We start from the raw sequence: 19,631 nt of genomic DNA, 5'->3' as shown, positions 1-19,631 counted from the left end.
TTAGAAGAGTAGCACACGCACTGACATGGGAAAAGCATGAATGGTAAGTTGAAAACCATGGAATGATTCACATAGTGAGATAGCTATGTACCCCATTTACCCCTATTTACATAAGATACATGTACTTACACTAAACATATGCACAGATGTAAGTGCAAGTGAGACTGAGGACACACACGAATCTACTTAGTTTCGAGACTGGAGATGGAGCACGGAGTACTCCCTCTCTTGTCTGTCCCAAATCTTGCCTGAACAATAGAACTTCTGAATTTTTAAAAAAGGAGAAGCTTTAAAACCAGCATATCTTAAAGCAAATGTGGGGGAACCTACAAATAAAAATCTGATGGTCCAGACGCCTTGCGGGTAAAAGGACGAGCTGATGACGAGCTGATGACCCCTGCGTCAGAAGCAGCAAGGAAATCTTTCCTCAAGCAGCTTGAGGCAAAACAAACAAACAAACAAAAACAAAACAAAACAAAAAAAGTCGCCCTCTTTACAGCAAAAATAATTTGACTCTAGTTTTCAGTAGAGATAAAGAATAGTCGAGCATTGTGTGAGGACAGCCAGGCTTGCGACCCACAGTCCTGGAGTAATCAGTACCTTGAATAATTTTCTGCTGCTGTTGCCGGATCTCATCGAAACCCAAGCCTCTGGTCTCCTCCGGCTCCTCACAGAGCCAAGGGTTGGGAGTTCCTCGCTTTGCTTCTTCACTCATCAGGCTGGACCTGAGAACAAGAGCAAATGCATTGCATATCTCACAAGACACAACCTGGCTGAAAATCACTGCCATGAGCACGGAGCTGGCCAGCCTGGCACGCTTTGCAATGCCAGCTCCACAATTTATCGCACGGTTGGTTTATTCTAGGGACCATGTCCAGGGCTGTAAGAGATCTGAGGCTATGACATGGTACCTTGACAATTACACAGCCTGAGGAAGAGACGGTGGGAGAACCCAGCACTCTACTATCCCTCCAGAGATTACATCTCAAAACCATAAAGCCATCGAGAAGATGTTTGTTGATCCAAACAAATTTTGTTTCACAGGCTTTGTGACACAGAAGGCAGAAATATTATTTTCATACAAATATATACAAATAAAATTACAAATACTTTTTCATGCAAATATAGTACTAATAATACAGATTACAGCATGAAAGAATAATAAAATCTATTGAAGGGTGCTTGGTTGCTCACAGAAACACATTCACAGTTCCAACGCAACTGTCTGACTACTGTCAAAACAATCACTGTGTGTGACTGTCTGCTGTGATCAGTCCCCCCCACCACGCCCCGGAAGCAATCTACATTTGGCTCTTGCATAGCACATCTTGGTGTCCCATCTAAGGACAGAGAATGTGGTTCCTGCCACTGCCTCCCGGTCCAAAGGATGTAAGATTCCTGTTACCCAGGAAACTGCCTCTGACTGCTCCCATGCAGAGTTGGACAGGATTCACGCTGCTGCCCTTGTGGAACCTGGGAGAGGGATGGTGGTGGCATTGTAGGAGTAGCAGAACAGTAACAGTTACCGTGGATTAAGCAACTGCTATGTGCAGGCTCTTTGGCTGATTCTGTACACTTACTCATTTCTCCATCGCTTTATCATTCTTCAAGCCCTGGTGGCATCTCTTGTGTTGTTTAGAAGTAATTGCCACCCTACTGTTTGGCCTTCCAACTAGTGTCTGACAACTGGATAGGAACTGGACATGGAAACCACCTCCCCTATGCTGTACCCTGCTCCCCAGTATAGAGCACTTAGCCATCAGTATGTCACCCACTGGCAATATACAAACTGTAGCATCTACCTGAGGAAGTTTCAGCAAGGATTAACTAGAGTGATTTATGTATTCAAAATGATTTCCTCAATGTTTATTTAGGGCACTGTTTTAATCAATAGGGATAAAGAAAAACAAACTACATACAATCTGACCAAAGTTTTGCCCTGACAACACACAGCTTCTCCTTGTAGGTGCTATCCTCGTGTGTGTGTGTGTGTGTGTGTGTTAAAAGAGGGGATAATAATGTATGCAAACTTCTGAATACAGTGCTTGGGAAATGACATCTTTTTCAATAAATTAACTGTTTTCATGATATCAATACTGCATTGTCTACCAGGAGGTATTAAAATTATTTTAGTAAACATATCCCAACATTCTATTAATTTCACTTTTTAACTAAAAAGGGAATATATCCTTGAAGAAAACCTAGGCCAACTGCAAAGACTGTTTTGATTCTTTGGACTAAGATTTTATGCACAGGTCTGGTCTCTTATTCAAATGTGCCAATTAACATGTCAAACACAAGTATGACTTTCTTCCAGTCTATCAAAAAGATAGACATGTTCTTCAAGGCTTTACTTTACATGATTGGCCCCAAGAACCCAAGATGTCGAGGCTTCACACTTACTCCATACATAATCACTTAGCTTCACCTAGCTTTGAAGACAGGGAAGAAAGAAATGAAAGGGGAAATGAAGCAGGCAATTTGCAATCCAAACAAATCCATTAACACCCGAGTCATCTTGCAAGTGCCAGCAAGTAGCTGTATGGGGCTCACTGCAAAAGCCTGGGTCAGACGCCATAAAAATCGCCTGAGACTCGGGAGTGCATCGGAGGCCCAGAGGCTGCTCTGAGCAGTCATTCCAGTGAGTGCACTGCAACTGAGTGGTACTGCTCCAAGGTTAGTGTCAAGCCCTTGTCACACAGACAGACAAACACACACGTCCACATGCGCGCGCGCATGCACACACACACACACACACACACATACACACATACACACACACATACACGAATGCACACATACACAAAATTAAGGTATTAGTATTAAAAAAATACAGCAAATGTGAGGTAATTATAAGCAATGTCAGTACATGGCAAGTTAGGACTACAGCTGTGTTTACGTGTGCAGCTTGTGTGTGGTGTGTGTATATTTCAATCACCTATTAGAGAATAAAGGTGAAAACGAGGGCACAAGCTAATATCAATAGTAAGCATGATACTACGGAGTATTGACTTCCCAGTGTGACCTAATTCCCAGAGGGAAGCCACGGCCTGCTGCCTGCTCATCTGAGTTGGCGCTCCTAGTTTACTGACGTCCTGGACCTACCAGGAACACACCTGTAGCTGCCTGTGTCTAAGTATCTGCGTGCAGTTCGCCAGCTTTCGCAGACTACTTTAGGGTGATACCTACTATTAGTCACTACTGCTCTACAGACAGTAGCCTTAGTAGAGTCACATCAGACTCTGACGTAAGGGTGAAGAATGGTACATGAGTAGGTAGAATAAGCCAAGTGGTTAAACAACAAACAAACAAATAAACAAAAGACAGGCATGTCCTCCCTCCCTTTCCCTGCAAGAAAATCACCAAGCTGAAGACTTTCCAGTGTATCTCTGCCCCTGGCATCTTTAGGAACCCTCAAGTAGTAAACATACCTTTGCCCCATAAGCTTTTCTTCTCCTCATCTCAATTGTATTTAGTAAGCCATTGGAACCTGGTGCTGCTGCGGCTGCCATTAGCCCTCTTCTACCTCTCAGCAACGGCCAAGGTCTTCCTCAGAGATGGCTCCTGTCCTCATGTACAGCCAATATGTACTCCTGTTAGTACAGCCTAGCTTCAGACCCTCCTCGCGTCTCCTATAGCCCCATTCTGCTGCTAGAATAACCTAAAACTAAAGTCTTGCCATAATATCTCCCGAGCTCACAACTTCTGGGACTCTCTAGAACTCTAGGTTACGTGTGAGCTTCCGTGTGAGCTTTGAAAGACGGTCCCAGGGACCCAGCAGCATCGTCTCCCAGCGCCCCACTTCCACAGCCTTCATCTGCCTGAGTCCTACAGCCTGCTCACTACCACTGAGACAAAGACACCAACTTTCACACTCTCATGTTTTTGCATGAGTCTGGAGTATCCCCACCCCCACCCCTTTGTCCATCTGGCAAAATTCTATTCATCCCCTAAGGCTCAACTCAAATGTCACTTCTGCTGCTGAGTCCTTCCTGATCCCCACTCCATCCCCCTCTCCTCGAATCAATCACTCGCTGGCACTCCCATGGCACTCTGTTCGCAACCTCGAACGTGGCATTTATCAAGCAGGATTGTAGCTAGTTATTTACTCATCTGTCTCCCTTCCTAAGTTATGAGCTCTGTGAGGAAGGAAGCCACATGACATCCATGTTTATATCCCCAGCACCCAGAAGTGGGAGCCTTAGAATATACTGGAGAAGCGGCTTTCAGGAAATGCTTACAAAAATGGGGCTGGGAGCCACTGAGGGCTTTGACTGGAGGGAGTCAGCATGAGAACTGATAACATTTTCATCTTGAGAAATTAAAACAAAAGTCCTAATCAGCTGCTACCTGCCTTCAGACTTAGCAGCAAAGGCCGATGCTCTGAAACAGATGGGGAGAATTACTTTGAAAGGAATTCTGTCAGTAAAACATCTTCCAGCTAAACCTAGCCTTCGCGGTGACAAGTCAGATCTCTTAAGTTAAAGAAAGGACATGCTAATTACTATGCTTCTGAGGTAGAACAGACTTGATTTTCCTTGTTAAATCACCGTGGATCAAACCCATCCTTCCACGGGGCTACAGCCACAGCATCTCCTGTTTCCTTTTTTTTGTGATAAGGCCAACCTGGCCTTGAATTCTTGGGTTTAAACAATCCCTCAGCCTCCACTTCTCCAGGTGCTGGTGATACGGCTCACAAGATGGTGGGTGGGGTGTGTGTGTGTGTGTGTGTGTGTGTGGTTTGTTTTTTAATAAATAACTTTTATCCATATTCTTTAAAGATAGACCTTATCTATAATAATATAGAATTATTAAACATGATAGCATATTAGAATCCTCAACATGTTTCATGATCACTTATAAGGACATAACATGATTTCACCCTCAGCCTCCCAAGAAAATAATGCATGTTATTAAATTATAATAACATGGGGGTGGGGGTGGCACATAGATAATCCATCTGTCTGCTGACAAATTCAGTTGGAACCTGTCAGAGTTCACAGGGAGGGCACTCTTATCAACTGAGCAGAGAGCTGAAAAGTGAATTCCAAGAAGTAGCTTTTCTTAGCATTTCAAAAAGATGTCAGCTGACTATGGAAAAATGTTTGTTTTGTCTGGAAAAGAAAATATCAGTGTTTGAGCACTCACAGACCACAGGGAGGTTTACAGTGAGGAGCAGAGAAGCTATTTCTAGGGTGTCAGAGAGCTGGGTTGCATCAACAAAGGTTTCTAGCTGGCCTTGCCTGCAGATGTGAAAACGCCGTTGTGGAATGAAAGGTTAATTCCTTTTTTCAAAACGTTTTGTGTGGTTTTGCTCCGTGGACATAAAGATGCACAGAGACTCAAATTTCAATCAGAAATGGACTCTCTGACATAAATTCTTCAGAGACACACTCTGGCAACAATGTGCAGACTGGATTACACTGAGGAGAGGCTGCGGGGGTTGGAGGGGGAGGCCAAGGCTGGTGTGGCAATTGAGGTGGGTGGCAAAGGAAGTCAGAAGGAAAATGACAACAGGGGCCCGTGAGGAACAGACGACCAGCACACTGATTTAAGGTTACCAGTCTGAGGGAGTAGACTGGATAGACGGGGTGAGAGAATCAGCCCAATCAGGGAAAAGGAAATTTCTCATTAGCATCACAGTTCAACACAGCTTCTAAAAACAAACCCCAAATAACACCACTCACTCCAGGTCATGATCGGTGGACGTGTGGATAACTTCCTTCAGCCTGATAGGCCACAGCATCATACTCTGTGGCCCCTCCACCCTTCCGTCCATCTGCCTGCCTACCCATCCAGTCAACTGAATGGCTTCCATATAGCAGACGCTAGTCTAGTGGCTGAGAAGCGAACAGGACTTAAGTACCTGATCTCATAAGATACACTAGGGATGAAGAATGCCCAGCACAGTGCCTAACCCAACGTTGGTTCTCAAGATATTTGTATTGTTAATGTCAATAGGCAACCCCTACTGTGTTCAAGCCCAGACTAGACAACTCACACACAGAAAATGTTTCCCTGCCTATCTTCTAAGGAGGGCACTTCCTCCATGTCCTCAAGCCTATTGTAACCAAGTATCTTCGCTTCTTCTGTCTTGCTTTGCTTCGTTTTTGGTTTTTGCTTTTTTTTTTTTTCTTTTTCCCTTAGTGATGGGAATCAAACCCAGAGCATGCTAGGGGCCCACTCTACCAATGACTAGATCCCTGACTGTTTTCCTCAATTTTAAGTCAATCTTATTTTTTTCTCCTGACAAACTCCTTGCCAAACTTAGCTGGGAACCGACACAATTTAAGAAAGGGCTTTTTTTTTTCATGACCTTTCAAACTTCAATACAGCAGCTACTAAGAACTCTCGAGAACAACGGCTGTTGGAGCATCATGACCTATGGGTGTGAGGGTGCTGGTCATGCCGGTCGCTGTCTCCCAGACCGTCAGCTTCTTTCAGCCCAGGAATCTTTCCTATTCTTTCTTAGAAATCCAAGCAGTTGCTCTTTTTCTTTTTTCGGTTTTTCAAGAGAGGGTTTCTCTATGTAGCTCTGGCTGTCCTGGAACTTGCTTTGTAGACCAGGCTGGCCTTGAATTCAGAAATTCACCAGCCTCTGCCTCTCTGGATTGCTGGGATCAAAGGCGTGCACCACCGCCACCCAGCTAGGTTGCCTTTTAAAACATTTGTAAAAAGTTCCATAGTAAATGAAAATTTTAACAAAACAGTTCACAGTAGAAGAGTTACGCAGATTGTTGAAAGGCTTCAGAGGACATATTTCGGATTCTAATCTAAATATTAGAAGTCAGAGTATTATCCCTGAGGAGAATTATCTCTGCGATCTAAAATCAGCACCAAAAGAAAGTGCTCTTTAGCTGGAGTGTTTGATCGACACAGGTATCTTAAAAGTAGAAAGGCAAGGAGTGGCTGGCACAAAATCCTTCCATTCTGTGAGGACCTAGCACATTACCAGCCTCGTGGTGACTGAGCGCCCTCTGCTGGTCAGTGGGGGAAGTTCAGCTACAGTAACTGGCCAATGGTGACCATAACTCTGTACTTTATTAATACACGATGTGTGCTTGTAAACATGGTTAGAAATAAAGTGTGCAGTAGTGACCAAGATGCTCACGAACGATGATGAGCCACATCTCTGGACACTGCCCTCTGTTCTCTGTTAACTTGGTTCTTTACAAGCCAACAGTTTCATGCCATACCAAGAGAGGCTCCAGATGAGATGAGCCCACAATACGTATTTTGAACTTAGAAATGTCCAACTTGTCCAACTCGGCCTCAACATGTGCCCCTGCATTCAGCATGCTTGTTTCCACTCCATTACTTTATAAAGTAACATGGAAATGCTCCGTTAATTGTACCAGTAGCACCGCTTTGGAAACAAGCATGCTATGCGTCCTGTCACAAAATCACCGCCTGGCAAGCAACAGTGGTACAAATCTGTTTGGCAACCGGTGTATAAAAATGCAAATATGCCACTAAAAGACTAATTAAGGGTGTCAAGTGGTAATGTATATACAATCAATACGGGCAGAGCCAAGGACCACCTACCTAGCCATCACTTCAACCTAAACAATTCAATTTCTTATTACACTGACTCTGCCAACTCACACCTAAAATGCAAATTAGTGAGATGGTGGTCCATGCTTTTAACAGTGGTACCCTTTTGCCTTGGGGACAGAACCCAGAAATTTGTAAGGCCCCCTGGGCTGGACACCAATCCACAGACTGGTGTGAAAGCTACTGCCCTAGGGCAATAGAATCCACAAATAGAAAGCACAAAGTGGGCTGGCCTATAGCCCAGCACTTAGGAACTGAGGCAGGATTCTGCAAGTCTCAGGAGTGCACAGTGAGTGCTGAGGAACAGAGAGGGAGACACTGACTTTAAAAATACATTCAAAAGTTCACAGCAGAATGAGGTGCATGGTGTACCAACTACACTCACTGTCTTGGGACCACGCAAGTCTCATGCCTTCCAGTGCCTTCTCAGCCTCCCTCCCTCACACCAGCTTCTCCTGCTCCTAATTTCTTACACTGCGTTTATGGCCCACACCATACAATGCTGCATGCCACCACTCTCTACTCTGCTCTCTAGTCATCTGTTAAAGGCAGAAAGGCCTCTTTACATGGAGAGCATTGCCTCTCTTCTGCCCAGATCAGTGAGAGCAAGCACTGGTTCCTGGTCACAGGGCGCTTTCTAGTTCACAGAGGGCCTTGCCACATACCCACCACGTTCCAGACTCACAAGCTGCAGAGCCGTGGTTATCTGTATTCCACAGAAGACAAACTGGGGTTAAAGTTGAAACCCAGGTTTTGTGAAGTTCAATCATTGTTCCTTCTCGAAATGCTACATATGGTGCTATGGGGCATTCCTGTCCACAGGTTGGAAAGAGCGAAAGAAAGCAAAGCGCTTGAAGCCAGTGAGAAAAAGGCAAACCATAACTCCCAGGCAACTATGGTGCAAACCAAGATCAAGAGAGACTAGAGACAAAAGCCAGAGCAAAGGATGCTGGTTCTCCCTCCAGCACTGGTTCAGCTCTGACACAGTAACCCATCCTCCACTGTAATCCAAAGGGCTGTCCTTCTTTGCTGCCTCTGAAGACTGTGGGGGTAAAGTGAGATCCATCAATGAATTGATCTACCTAAACTACCTACCTGCCTACCTACCTAATCTACCTACCTACCTACCTACCTAATCTACCTACCTACCTAATCTACCTACCTACCTAATCTACCTACCTACCTAATCTACCTACCTACCTAATCTACCTACCTAATCTACCTACCTACCTAATCTACCTACCTACCTAATCTACCTACCTACCTAATCTACCTACCTACCTAACCTGTTACCTGCCTACCTTCCTACCTACATTTTAATTTCTTAACTTCTACTTATTTAAAAGTTGAGCTTGGGGGACTGGGGAGATGGCTCTGGTTGGTAAAGTATTTGCCACACAAACACTCGGATCTTCAATCCCTAGCATCCATGTTAAGACAAACAAAAACCGAAAACATAAAACCACAGGGTATTGCGGCGCATGCCTGTAACTTCCAGGAAGCGGGGGGAGCTTAGGCAGGAGGCTCCCTGGGCTTGCTGGACAGTCATTCTAACAGAACCACTGAGATCCAGGTTCAGTGAGAGACCCTGCCTCAAAAAATAAGGTGGACCATAGCTGAGGAAGCCACCAGTCAACCCATGGCTGCCATATGTGCATACACATATAGAAGAAAAAGAGCAAAACTTGGAAAGTAGTCAACGTATTAAAAAAAAAAAAAAAGACAATGAGCTAAAACATAGTGTGCACAGAAACTCTTCTTTCTTCCTCCTCCTTGTTGATAGACTGGAAATTTCTCTCCTTTTCAATTCCCAAATGACTTTTGTAATTTAAAATTGATACGTGCCGCTGTAGAGATCTTTATTTTCCATGCCCGAAGTCATCACTGTGCTGTTATAATACCAAGTACTGAAATGCAAAACAGACTCTTTTTTCCATCCATAGATTAACAAAGCCTACCGAGTTCTCAGACACCCACTGATGGCTAGCAGGTTGGGAAACAAGCCCTCCCACATCCTGCGGGCAAGCCACACAGCTTTTAAGAAATATACTCGGCAGTTCTTTACGTTTCCAACACACATATCCTGGGGCCTCTCCTACAGGAACAGAGGCCACGGTGCCCACGGACTTGGCCTTAGCCATGTATATAATTAGAAGAAGAAAAAACAACAAAAACAATCCAACGACGTTATGGACAGTGGTTATAAGAATGACTGCATATTTATAACGGCAAAGTACTCGCTAGTGCAAAGAATGTGCTAAACCCATTGATTTGGAGGAATGCCCAAACTTAAATAAAAAAATGTAAATTACAGAGACATGTACATAATACAAGTCTGTTTTCAGAAAAAATATATTCAAAGCAATATACTTGTAAGTATAAATAGCAGTAGCTATGATCAAGAAAACGCCAACATTACACTGGTGACTTTAGGAGCATGGCATTTGCGTTGGGAAGAGGAAAGGCAATATGTGTTGGCGCTGTACATGAGTGTAAGCATGGATCATTATTTTAAGTCCAAGTAGAGAGCCAAACACGGTAATCCTCCTATAATCTCAGCAGAGATGAGGGAGAGGCAGGAGGATCGAGTTCCAGCTCAGTCTGGGGTATATAGCGAGAGCCCCACTGAACTCCCCCCAAAATAAAAGGGGAAGGAAGGAAAGAGAGAAAAGAGACAGGAAACAAAGGCCTATAAAATATTACATGGCATCCCATTAACATGCAAAATTTGAAGTCTGATATATCATCTAAGAAATACATTTTAAAACGTTAGGTGGCAACCTATGTGGAAACTATTGGAAAGACACATTGAAACCATCTCTCTTGTTTTAAAATCAGGAACAGAGCAAAAGAACCAGGCCTAGCAACAAGCATGTGTAACCCACCACTTGGGAGAAAGAGGCAGGCAGATGAGGGGTTCAAGGTTCTCTGTGGTTGTGAAGAGCAGCCTGGGCTACTTGAGACTTTGGAAAGATGTCAAAGAGGAACACAGAGGAGCAAGGGAGAGAGAAAAATGAGGGGCGAGAGGAGGAGCAGGAAAAGTAGGGGGAAACAGACAAGGGTGTGTGCCAATTTTTCCAAGGGGAAAAGCAATGGATGAAAAAGTTTTCTACGTTTTTAAAAAGGAAGGAAGAGCGGGGGGGGGGGGGGGGCAGACCAGGCTGGGCAGAGAAGTCCGGAGCCCATGAAGGGAGGCATGAAAATGACAGGCAGGTTTGCAATCCACACAGACAAGGCTAAAGGGAGAACTGGGCTGCAGTGGGAATCCTTTTCTAGCATTTAGGGAAAAGCACAATTAATTTCCACATTCTCTCCTTGATCTCAGGGAAGGAATGTGTCCATGGTTACCCAGCCAAGAGACGTTGGATGTATTTCCTCTTCTGCTGACTTACATCCCCACCTTGTGGTGTCCTCAGGACATAGCTTTTCTGCTTACATATATACATGTGTGTTAAGGTTTATGTATGTGACTCTGCGTGTGTGTTTGTGTATTTATACACACATTTAATTCAAGCGGAACATATAAAATGAAAGGCCACAAGCATACAGGTCAAAGATGCTGCAGTGAATACCCTCAGTTAACTGCTACCAAGGCAGGAACAGTAGCATCCAAATTCCTTACGTAAGTGCTGAGTGGGAGTGTGTGGGGGGGGGGGGGGGGCAGTACACACTGAACTGCGTGTGGGTCAGAGCGCAGCTCCCAGCAGTCAGCTCCCCTCCATCTTGTTAGAGTGGGATCTCTCACTTCTGACGTTGCACAGAGCACTCCAGGCTGGCTGGCCTGCAAGCTTCCAGGAGATTCTCCCACCTCCACCTCCCATCCCGTGGTACTTGAGTCCTGAGATTACAGACATGCAACACCACATCTGGCTTTTTACACCGGTTCCGAGGATCAATCTTAGGTCGTCAGGCAGGCATGGCAAGCGCTCTTACTCGATGAGCAGTCTCTCTGGCCCAGAAGCCCGTCTGTTGCATTCCGCTCACTTCCTCTTTCAAAAGGAACCACTTACTTTCATGATTCATGACACCATAAATTTCACCTTTATAGGAATGGCAGCATACATGTGTAACTCCTATGTCTGGCTTATGTCACTCAGCATGCTTGTGCGAGCCATCCACAGTGTGGTGTGCACCTGTAGACTGTTCATCTGCATTTGCTGTGTAATATCAATGTCTGAATATACCATTACTCTACAGAGTTCACTGGGCTGTTTCCAACAGGAACTTTTAAGAACAGCCCTGCTATAAACATTCTTTCTGTGTCCGTGGGACAGTCCCATTTGAGTGGGTGTGCAGTTTCTAAAGAGACCGTGCTTACGCAGTCCCACCAGTAGTCTATGAGAATTCCAGCAAGTCCTAGGAACATCTGGCTTGCCCAACAAGGTAGGCGAGCTGCTTGCTCTGGTAGGGATGGTGGTAGAACATCATGGTGACAGTCTGACTTTCCTGACGACCGACTAAAGCTAACACCTTTGCATACGTTCACCACATGCCATCTCCTTTGTGAAGCGCAGGGTTCAGTCCTCTGCTATTGTCTTTCTGATGTCATCTGCCTTCGAGGCTCTCTACTTATGGTTGATATACTTCCTATATCAGATGAACACCCTGAAGATATTGATTTCCACTCATTTGTCTTAAGTGTTGGTATTCTTTGGAAGACAGGTTTTGATGAAGTCCATTTCTCCATGTATTTCCTTTGTGTTTAGAGATTTGGAGGACTTAAGAAATCTTTGCCTATAACCACAGTTGTGAAGACCTTGGGTTTTCTACTAAATATGCTTGTGACCTTTCACGTTTAGGTCCATGGGTCCCTTGGAATGGTGACAGCAGAGGCAGCGAGACTCCCTTCTTCCCTGTGTGGACATCAGTTGACCTAATGCTACGCCCATTATGCCACTTCTGTGACCAGAGTGTGTGGACTGGTCCTAGATGCCCTATTTTGTTCTCCTGGTTCACTTGCCTATCCCTGGGCAACATCACGCTGCGGCCTCAGCCCAGATGCTGTGCTGCTGCGCCTTCTCGTCCACGCTGCCTTGGTACTGCTCGGTTCTTCACACTGCCATATAAACTGTGGTGGGAGCTAGATTATCGAGTGACAACACAAAAGCCAGAATTCAGATGGGGACTGTAAGTGGGTTTGCTCTGGATCTACAACCCAGTCTAAAGGAAGCTGATATCTTAACCACGCTGGGTGCTCTAAATCTCTGGGTTTCTCTAAGTGATGTTTCATGGCATTCGGTGTGAAGTTCTCATTAGGTTTATGCCCATGTATTTCATGTTAGAGAGAGAGAGAGAGAGAGAGAGAGAGAGAGAGAGAGAGAGAGAGATGCCTACATGAATATGTGAGCCCAGTGCCTATAGAGTCAGAAGGGGGTCAGTTCAGATCCTCTGGCCCTGGAGTTACAGACAATTGTGAGCTGCCATGTGGGTGCTGAGAGTTGAAGTCAGGACCTCTGGAAGAGCAGTCAGTGCTCTTGACCTCTGAGCCACCTCGCAAGCCCCAATGTGACATTATTTTAATAAACATTGCTGCAGGGCAGGTAGAGGGTTAATTCAGAGCCCTGTGAGTGACAGGCAGGACCCCTGGTGCTAAGCTACGCAGCCCGCTCAGTTATTTTTGGTTAATATAATGAAGACCAACTTCACATTCTTACCATTGTGTATTGTGGTTGCTGCTGCTGCTTAGCCTGGAAAGCCCAGTCTGGTGCTTCCCAACAGAGGGCTCTCTTATCCCCCTGGTAATAATAGATACATCACGACTAGATCAATGGCCTAGAGCTGCAACAAATAACAGTCCCTCAAAGTTCAAGGTCTTCAGTTTCATTGTTTGATTAAGCAATGAATTATTTGCATCCAAATAGAGAGGTTCTCCTTATAGATAGCCTTCGTTCAGAAGCCAACTGGACTATTAGGGAAAAATGCTAATCCAGAGTAAAGACTACAGAGAACCCTCCAAGCAATAACCGGTCTGGGAAGTGCATGCAGACCCTAGACGCTTCCGACAGCCCCTCTGCCACGTTCAGAGTCAGCTGCATAATGTTCAAGAGCGAGTTTAAACTTTGCTTAATACTCTCCAAGGCATGCTGCTAACAAAAAAGGATCACACACACAGTTAAGAGTGTAAATTACACATCTGTGTGAAGAAATAGAGGTTAGAGACAGGAGCCTAGAGGCATGTGTGCAGCCACACACATGCAAAATCTCTCCAGAAGGACACACAGGCAACTGTCCAAGATGGCTGCCACCAGGAAGAAATGGGAAAGTGCATGTTAGAGCTGAGAGAACCTTTGTTGTCATTGATAGTTCTTTCCACAGTTGGACTTTTTGTTGCTTAACGTAGTACTTTAAGATTTTACCATTAATCTATAACATATGGAAACATAAAAATTATACTGATGTAAACATATAAGCAATAGTATATATTTTTAAATATTTTTCAAAAAAATACTCTATTAAATTACCATAAGTCACTGCAATATCCCAAAGTGTCAAAATTTTGGCTTAATAATCTCAGCCAAATCGGTTAATAAAGATGTGGCTCAGTGGGGAAGTATTTGCCTGGCATACACGAGGCCTTTGGTTCAAAGGGAGAACTCTGAGTCCTAAGAATAACTTTGTCATAAGACAAATGCAATTTTTCCCCCCAAGAAAACATGGTCACTCCCTTGAGCAATAGCTCAGTGGCACAGTGCACTTTTTGCAAGGCCCTGAACATGATCCCCAAGGCCCAACCCCAAATAACAAAACAGTTCACTATGTACACCGCGTGACTCGTCTCAGACCACTAGTTACTACAGAACAAAAGCAGGTGTATCAGGGGCAGCAGTTATAGCTTAACTGGCCGAGTGCTTGCCAAGACATACAAAGCAGAGAGTACAATAGGCATGGCTGCACACAACTGTCATTCCATCACCTGGAACGACAGAGGACAGAGGCAGGAGGATCAGAAGCCCCAAGACCATTCTCTGGCTGCAGAGTGAGTACAAGGCCAGCTGCACTACATGGTACCTTGTCCTGAAACAAAAGCAAAACAGATGAACCAGTACAAAGGAGGTGCCAGATTTCTTAAGCCCCTCCCCTTTTCAAATCCTCCTTCTGGCTGCCACACTATCAGTCCACACACCAAACTAACTGGTTACAGTTCTCCAGCTTCTGAAGACAAAGCCAGAAGCTACTACTTCTTAAAAACAAGTAAACAAGAATTAACACAGAACGCATGAGATCATGACTACAGAAGAAAGCAGCACATGAAAGTGTGTGTGTATGTGTGTGTGTGTGAATGTGACTGTGCTTCTGCACGTATGTATGTGCACATGTTATGCACATGTGTATGCTTGCGTGTACATGCATGTTACATGTGGTAGGGTTCACACATGTAAGTGTATGTGCATTAGAGCTGGGTTGTATTGCAACTCATCGTCTCTTGAGGAAGAAGTGGAAAGTGGAAATAGCCCAGCTTCTTAAAAAAGACAAAACTGGGAGGGAGAGGGGTTAAAAGCAATGATCTAGCAAATGTAGTTTAGCATGAATAAAATAACCCAAAGGCCAGTGAGCTTTATTTATTTATTTATTTCTCTAGGACAGAAGCAGCAGGAAATGAAAGTCCTTCCTTTGGTCAAAGGATTGGGGATGTGTCTCTGGCTCTTCAAGCATTGTCACCCTGAGGAGAGCTGCGTCAAGGGAGCTAGGGAAGAAAGCGGAGAGGCCCCCACCGTCTGCTCACTCTGCACCCCCATCTCTTCCCATTTTCAGAACATCAACTCTGGTCAAGGCTCTGCCCCATGGAGAACAGGACTGCCCTCGTTTTCAGTTCAGAACAATAACTAGCTTGGCTAACCAAGCCAATCGTGGCAATTTAGAGACTTCTTGGCTTCTGGTCTTATTGGGTCATGTGACACAGGCTACTCTATTTCAGTTTTAAGCCAAAGCTAATTGTGAAGCTCCTAGGAAGTGGTTCGTTACTCTTAAAAATAGTAAAAACTGAGCTGGAGAGATGGCTCAGTGGTCAAGAGCACTTACTGCTCTTGCAGAGGACCTGAGTTCAGTTCCCAACATGCATATTAGGCATCTCACAACCGCCTGTGTCTGGCCTCCTTGGCCCCTGTACATACATGATGCACATAAATTCATGCAGGCACATACACATAAAATAACTAATTTTTTAAAAATGAAAACTGAGAAGTGAGGCGATGGCTCCATGGGGAAAGAACTGGTCATGCAGCCTGAGGTTCAGGTCCCCAGCACCCACGTAAATACCAGACAAGCAGGGATTCACTTATACTCCCAGCACTCAGGAGGTGGAGACAGGGGGATCTCTGGAACAAGTTGGATAACCAGGCTAACCAAATTGGCAAGCCCTGGGTTTAGTGAGAGACCCTGCCTCCACATATAAGTTGGAAAACGATTATATACAACACTGACCTCTGGCCTACACACTACACACATACACACACACACACACACACACACACACACACACACACAAACATACAAAAATAACTAGAAAAATGTAAGAATCAACAGAAAATCTATTAAAAGCAGAATTAAGAAGTGGGTATAGTGTTAAGAGCAGATATCAGGTATCAAAAGCCTGTGTGCAAAAAGGCGAGCATTGACACAGCAACAGCAAGATTAAGAAAGAAGGCACAAGCTTGCCTTTCATCCCAGCACTTGGGAGGCAGAGAGAGGCAACTGCTGAGTCTGAGGCCAGCTTGGTGCACAGAGCACGTTCCTGGACAGTCAGCATACACTAGAAGCACTGGCCTATAGACTGTAGAGCTGACAGACACACATAAAGGTGCAGAGGTGGCCCACAGGAATGTGTCACGTGACAAAGCCAGCACCTCTATCTTGAAAAGCTGAAGTCATACACAAAACTACAAAGGCCAAATTAGAGAAGAGTGGGGTTCACATTCTCAGTCAGATACTTAACATTACAATTGTTTAAAATTACTATTATTATTACTACTGATACTGTGTGTACATAATGGTGTAATCAGAGGAACCTCGGGAGAGTCAGTTCATTCCTTTCGTCTACTTTTTGGTGGGTTCCAGGATCAAACTCAGCTTGTCAGGCTTGTGTAGCAAGCACTTTATCCTCTGAGCCACCATCTTGGCAGCCCAGATGTTTTTGAATACTAAAAGCCACAATCCCAATACTCGGGAGGCAGAGACAGGCAGATCTCTGAGTTCCGGGTCAGCCTGGTCTACAGAGTGAGTTCCAGGACAGCCAGGGCTACAGAGAGAGACCCTGTCTGGGGTTGGGGGAGTGGAGAGCCATGTTTCTTTAGACCTTGGGTCTCTGTAAGTACATGGAGTAAGTGCATGCATCTCTACTCCGATTGCATACGACAAAACTCTCCTTGGGGAAGCTAAGCGCGCAGGCAAACAGGTGCAGGAACTGCTGACACAGGTCTGACTGGCTCCGAGTCAGTGGGTGACAGTTTCCAAATGCCATCAGAATTTCCAATGCATATGCTCTCAGACCCAGCCACCACTCCTGAGATTTTCTTCAGAGAGACATTTTGACACCTAAGAAGTCACCTACATTTCAGATCATCTGCTCTGTATTTGCAGGGGCTGGAGGGAGACAGTCTCACATATCCCAGACCAGTACTGAATTTTTGTGGTAGAAACTATTGAACTTTTGTAACAGAAAGACTGAGAAAAAGACACAACATATAGTTATTAATTAGTTGAATTAATTATGGTATGTGTACAAGATGAAATATATTAAATACCAATATCTAATTTAATACTAATTTAATACTAGTAACTTAATACTAAAATATCAACTACAAATCTGAATGGGAAAAATCTCTAAGATATATAATAATAAGGTATGTATGAAAGATGGTGGACTATAAGAGAATATACTCCTGTTTATTGCTATTAAGTTTCAAAAACTTCTAGAAGGATATGGGCAAAAAAACATTAATTACTTTGTAGGAGTGAGGGTCAAAACGAGAGGACTTTCCCTGAATCCTGGTAAATGCTTTTTAGATTTCCTAGCCACAGGGATATTTTACTCATGGTAAGTATCTTCTTCCTCTCCTATTGCTCTGCCCCCAGTGCAGCTTAATAGCTGCTGCATCCATCTGGAAACCATGAGAGGCTTCGGGCTGAGCGGAAGGCAGAGGAGCAGAGGATAACGGACAGCAGCACCAGGCAGCTCAGTTAGCCAGTGTTCTATCGTGGGGCCTCCTTCAGGAGAATGCTTTAAGTAGATTTGGTAGGATTATCTGTTCCCTGTGGCTGAGAGAGTCAATCCTAACTGCATGGTGAACCAAACTCATGCCCTCTGTGGGCACCTGAACTCACATGCAAACGCGTGATCTTACAAACAGCCTAATCATTCTTCTTACGGCTTATAGCATTTAGATATATGTTCTACTCATCATCACCACCTAGGCTCATTCCCAAACACAGCCATCATGCATGATGCTGGGTTAAACTTAGGTATGCAAGCATCTAGTGTATGATGGTTCCTCTGGGTATATTCCTAAAGAACGGTGCTGCTGGGTCATATACTAGAGCTACGGTTTGTTTGTTTGTTTGTTTGTTTGTTTGTTTTTTGTTCTTTTGAGGCACTCTATAGTGATTTTTTTAGGCACTCTATAATGATTTTTTTTAAGGCACTCTATAATAATTTTTTTTTGAGGCATTCTATAATGATTTCCACAACAGCTTCTGCCAGGAGTTACTCCCACTCCTCCCAGTGTTTGTTACTGTTTGTTTTCCAGATGGCAGCCATTAGGGTGAGACAGAACCTTAGTAATTTGAGTTACATCCCTGACGGCTGAGGATGTAGAGCTCTGGACTCTCTGTGACCTTGCTGATCCGTCATACTTTTCAAAAGTGTCAGACCAGTTCATCTGGCCTTAACAGGTCTGTTGGTTCTTTCATGTTCACATGTCTGTCAATAGAAAAGCTGCTAGACTCTCTGCCATTTTGTGGGCTGCACCATCGGCCTCCTTCCCTGTTTGGGAGCCATTTCTTTTCCTTTACTTGGGTGCTAGAAACTGAACCCAGGACTTCAGACTCTAATCCACATTCTCAGCCACCATGAGCCTCCTATTTTGATGCATTCCACCCTTGTCAAATTATATTATCCCTTGAGCTGTTAGTCCTATTTAGAAAATCCTGTCTACGCCCATATCTTGAAATGTGTACTTCTAGATATCTCAGAGTTTGGGGTCTTACACCATTTTTGCTCCATTTGTAAACTGATTTTTGTACAGGGTGAGAGTCAGGCATCGAGTTTCAGCCTGTAAAATGTGGGTATCCAGTTTCCCCAGCACCATTCGTCAAAGAGGCTGTCTATTCTGCAGTGTGGCTGCAGCTGTGTGGCTTTGCTTCGGATCCTCTCTTCTGTGGATCCTCTCTTCTGTGCGCTGGTCCAAGTGCCGGTTTCCATGCCTGTTCCGTGATGCTTAGCTCGAGTGGTTCCATATCCTGAAGTCTGATGCTGTGCTCTCTCTCCCGACTGCTGACTAGAAAAGCAGCAGGGCTACATGCTTACCTATCAAATTACTCAAAATAACCAGGGAGCCCAGAGTACATGCCTCCCCTGCCCCAGTTCGATATCGTAGCCCCAGCTTCCTGCACAGGAAGTTTGGAGCCACGTGACCATCTCCAGCCAATGGGCAGAGGGTAAGATAGTTGCAGGCCAAATCGTCTAAGAAGGAATAGTGCTCCACACCTCTCTCTGCTCCATCCACATGATACATGGCCTTGTGTTACAATAGCACAGCCCCGGGACGAGCCAACCTGGACCTCTGAGTCGCTGAGAAAGCTTTCGATTAAACACACCTGACAGTCCCAGCTTTTAGTTCCCCAAGTAGCCGATCACGTCTTGGAGTGGCTTCCAATCAACGAAAACTTGCTGTGTTCAAGTGTACCCAGCTCTAGGATAGGTCTTTGGGGAGATGCAGACACAGAGGAAGTAGAGAGGTGTTCATTCAGGAGAAACTCTTTAAGCGTTGTGTAGCCTTTGATCCCTGTCATCAGGATACTTCAGATCTCCATCAAGAGGCAAAAAATACATTTAAAAAAAGGCAAATGATGAGTGCTGGCTC

The 19,631-nt window shown here is 44.7% G+C and overlaps 1 protein-coding gene across 9 annotated transcripts in view; it reads right to left on the bottom strand.

Moving 5' to 3' along the window:
- Stx8 (syntaxin 8) overlaps positions 1–19,631 on the bottom strand; it is a 236,952-nt gene that overhangs the window by 196,305 nt on the left and 21,016 nt on the right. For all 9 annotated transcript variants that reach the window (XR_015630946.1, XM_087573964.1, NM_031656.2 and 6 more), the window contains one exon: positions 601–725. Coding sequence is in view for 8 of the 9 variants with exons in the window: in XM_087573964.1 (XP_087430090.1) it covers positions 601–725 (125 nt within the window). In the remaining variant the exon portion in view is untranslated. The remainder of the gene's footprint in view (positions 1–600; positions 726–19,631) is intronic.

The sequence above is a fragment of the Rattus norvegicus genome, chromosome 10 (genome assembly GCF_021556685.1).
Source record: "Rattus norvegicus strain SHRSP/BbbUtx chromosome 10, alternate assembly SHRSP_T2T, whole genome shotgun sequence".
NCBI classification, from domain to species: Eukaryota; Metazoa; Chordata; class Mammalia; order Rodentia; family Muridae; genus Rattus; species Rattus norvegicus.
Note: the sequence above shows the minus strand (reverse complement) of the source record. Positions and strands in the feature narration are given on the sequence as shown.